Source organism: Pteropus alecto, unplaced genomic scaffold (assembly GCF_000325575.1).
Source record: "Pteropus alecto unplaced genomic scaffold, ASM32557v1 scaffold40, whole genome shotgun sequence".
In the NCBI taxonomy this organism is placed as follows: domain Eukaryota; kingdom Metazoa; phylum Chordata; class Mammalia; order Chiroptera; family Pteropodidae; genus Pteropus; species Pteropus alecto.
Genome location: NW_006431919.1, coordinates 14468619 through 14471489, shown reverse-complemented (window position 1 = coordinate 14471489; position 2871 = coordinate 14468619). Strand labels below are relative to the sequence as shown.

Genomic DNA, 2871 nt, shown 5'->3' with positions numbered 1-2871 from the left:
TGACTGTCAGCATCCCAGAGGAGGAGGACTGATTCGGGGCTTGTCAATTGTGGCATTTACTTAAAATGAATTGACAGGAGTGTCTGCTCAAAATAAAAAGATGAAAACTCCATAAAACAGCTCTGGGGCCAGAGGTCGAAAAGCGAAAGAAGCAATTATGCACATACGGACATCTCTAGATTCTGAATAGCAAATCTCACTGGCCAAAGTATGTTTGGCTTCTTCTTCCTCTTCTTCTTCTTGTTTTTTTTGGTTGAGCAAACCCCAGGGAACGTAACTATGAGGAGATCGCATCTATCCTACAAATCAAACCACAGAGCTCTACCCTCTCACAAGAAAAGACTTTGCCGATAAAGGTCTTTGTGTTATATAGTGAGAACTCATAGAGTGAATTGCCCAGATCACCACTCTCTTCATTGGGGGAGCTGGACTTGGCATGTAAATTTGCATTTTCTCTGTGTCTCTCAAGAACTCACGTAGCTTAGCGCATGGAGATGTGAAACTGGAACCAAACATGGAATCAAACACTTCAAGTAGCAGAAAGAACTTTTCCTAATTCCTCTCCCGTGTTCTCCTGCTGGCCACGTCCTCACCATATTCTACTGAGACTGAAGGTGTCATCTTCCCATCTCATTTTCAAAGGCCTCAGAGACACTTCCACTCAACTACAGTTTTCTCTCCCTTCTTCTTGATCCCTGATATTCTTCAAGCTGCAAATGGGATCCTTTCCCTAATGTGAATGCTGACCCAACTCTCCTCTTTTTTTTCTCAGTCAAGACTGTGCAACTAATTCAGGGTTGGCCTTTTTTTTTTTTTCCCTGTAAAGGGGCAGATAACAAATGGCTTTGTGGGCCATGAGGTCTCTGTCCCAATTATTCAATGCCAAGATACAGTATGAAAGCTGACAGTACATCAACGAATGAGTGTGGCTATCTAATAACATTTGCTTATGGGCGCTGAAATTTGCATTTTATATAATTGTCATGTGTCAGGAGATATTTTAAAAAATTATTTTTCAACTCTTCCTAAATGTAAAAATTATTCCTAGCTCATGAGCCACAGAGTAACAGGCAGCAGGCCAGATTTGGCCCCACAGGCCATGATTTTCCAAACCCTGCTCTGATCCAGCTGGGCAGACCTCATGTGAGTTGTCCCGGAGTAAAGATGGGTTGTAGGGAGGAGGGAGGCAGCAGGCATCACTGTGGGGCACTAAACCTTCGGCAGATGTGGGAAGGGGGCAGCCAAGGGGAGGTGAAGCTGGGCTGTGCAAATAGAGAGAAAATAGGATTTTCTACCTACGTGTTATTGGTTCGCAAGAGCTCCCTTCTGGGGGGAGGCTGGGGGCAATGGAAGTTTTGGGGTGGGGAGTATTTAAATCACAGTGGGCAAGCATCAAGAGGAACGTCCCTGAAGAGTGGAAGCTATTAATAAGAATTTTAAACTGTCTCGGTCGTAGGCTATGCACATCCCCTCCTTACAAGTCTTCTGAATTATCCCCCAGACTCTGCAGGGAACTGAAGATGACAGTGGCTGCAGGGGGAGCAGGGTCTGGAGCATCATTGCGAGATTGCAAAAACAATTCACTGCCAACAGACTGTCCCGGCAGGGTCCCAGTGCTATGGTTGTGGCCCGGATTGGCACGCTGCCCCTCGGATGTCCAATTAGATGGAACTGGGGGAAGTCTAACGCAGAGGGCACTTTATCTCTGCTTAACCACCCAAATGAACAGCATGGGAAACTGAGTTTGAGCTCATGAGTCAGTCCTGGATAAGTTCCTAACCCCGTCTCTCACTCCAGGTGGCTGATCTGTGACTAGGGTTTTGGGGTGAGGACAGAGGGGTGCCTCCAACTTGATGGCTAGGATCAAAGTAACTTTAAAGAGGCAAATCACTAGTTTGACTGGAGACGTCTCCGAGAGTTTTCATGCAAGCAAGTGGATTAGCCAGCTTGGCATGAAATGAATTCTAGATCTGACTTAATTAAACAACGAATCCAAAAACTGGAGGTAAAATGGAGCAGATCCCAATGGTCCGAGATATGTGGAAAACCAGAGAGCACTGACTGCCATCTCCTCAATCAAAGGGATAATTGGGTACATTTAATCCAGAATTGTCGCACCCCAAACCACAATTCATGACTGAAAACAAACAAAAACAAAACGGAAGAAACTTGAAAACTATTTCTCAAGAAAGAAAATGACCTTTAAAAAATAATCTCGGCCAAGAAGCTTATCTACAGAGTGAAACAGGCCCAGAGGAGGAGACATTTCATGATGGGCGTGGTGATGGGGAGGGGCAGGAGCTCAAGGATGAAGCCTTGTCTTGGGACGATAAGAGGATGCTTGAACCTGTTACGGTGGTGCTTGGCTGCCCAGGAAACCTGGGAGTCCCGCCTGCATCCGACCTTTTCTAAAATAAGTGAGTTCAATAGCTGCTAGTAAGCAGGGATCGGGTGATCCGGCCAGCTGGGAGAGCGTTCAGAAGGGGAGACTTGCAGACCGCAGTCTCTGCGGGTGCGTGAACCCTCCAGGTCCTGACGAGTTCCCATGCATGTGCATTTTCCCCACCCCGAGATCAGTAATTTGGATGGATTTTCTTATCAGGTCCTTTTCTCCCCCACCTGGAATTCTGGAAAGAAGGAAAAGCCTTTTCCAGTCGAGACCTTGCTTTTTCTCTCCTGTCCCCTTGGCGATTTGGAGAGGCAGCGGGAATGTTGGCAAGCACTCGTGTCCCTGAAGGAACAGCCAGTTGCAATGCACGACCATCACTATAGATCTACGATTTATGAAAATAAAGCAATATGTGCCTGTTTCGGTGCCTGTCGTTTGCCTACCAATGGTGCAGTGTTCACCATTCCAGCCCTCTCGGCATT

The 2871-nt window shown here is 46.5% G+C and overlaps 1 protein-coding gene across 1 annotated transcript in view; it reads right to left on the bottom strand.

Moving 5' to 3' along the window:
• The window catches only part of TENM2 (teneurin transmembrane protein 2), an 845679-nt gene that overhangs the window by 119959 nt on the left and 722849 nt on the right, over positions 1-2871 (bottom strand). Inside the window, exon 13 of the mRNA XM_025042998.1 lies at positions 2833-2871. This exon is cut by the window's right edge and continues 1 nt beyond it. Within this exon, the coding sequence (XP_024898766.1) occupies positions 2833-2871 (39 nt within the window). The remainder of the gene's footprint in view (positions 1-2832) is intronic.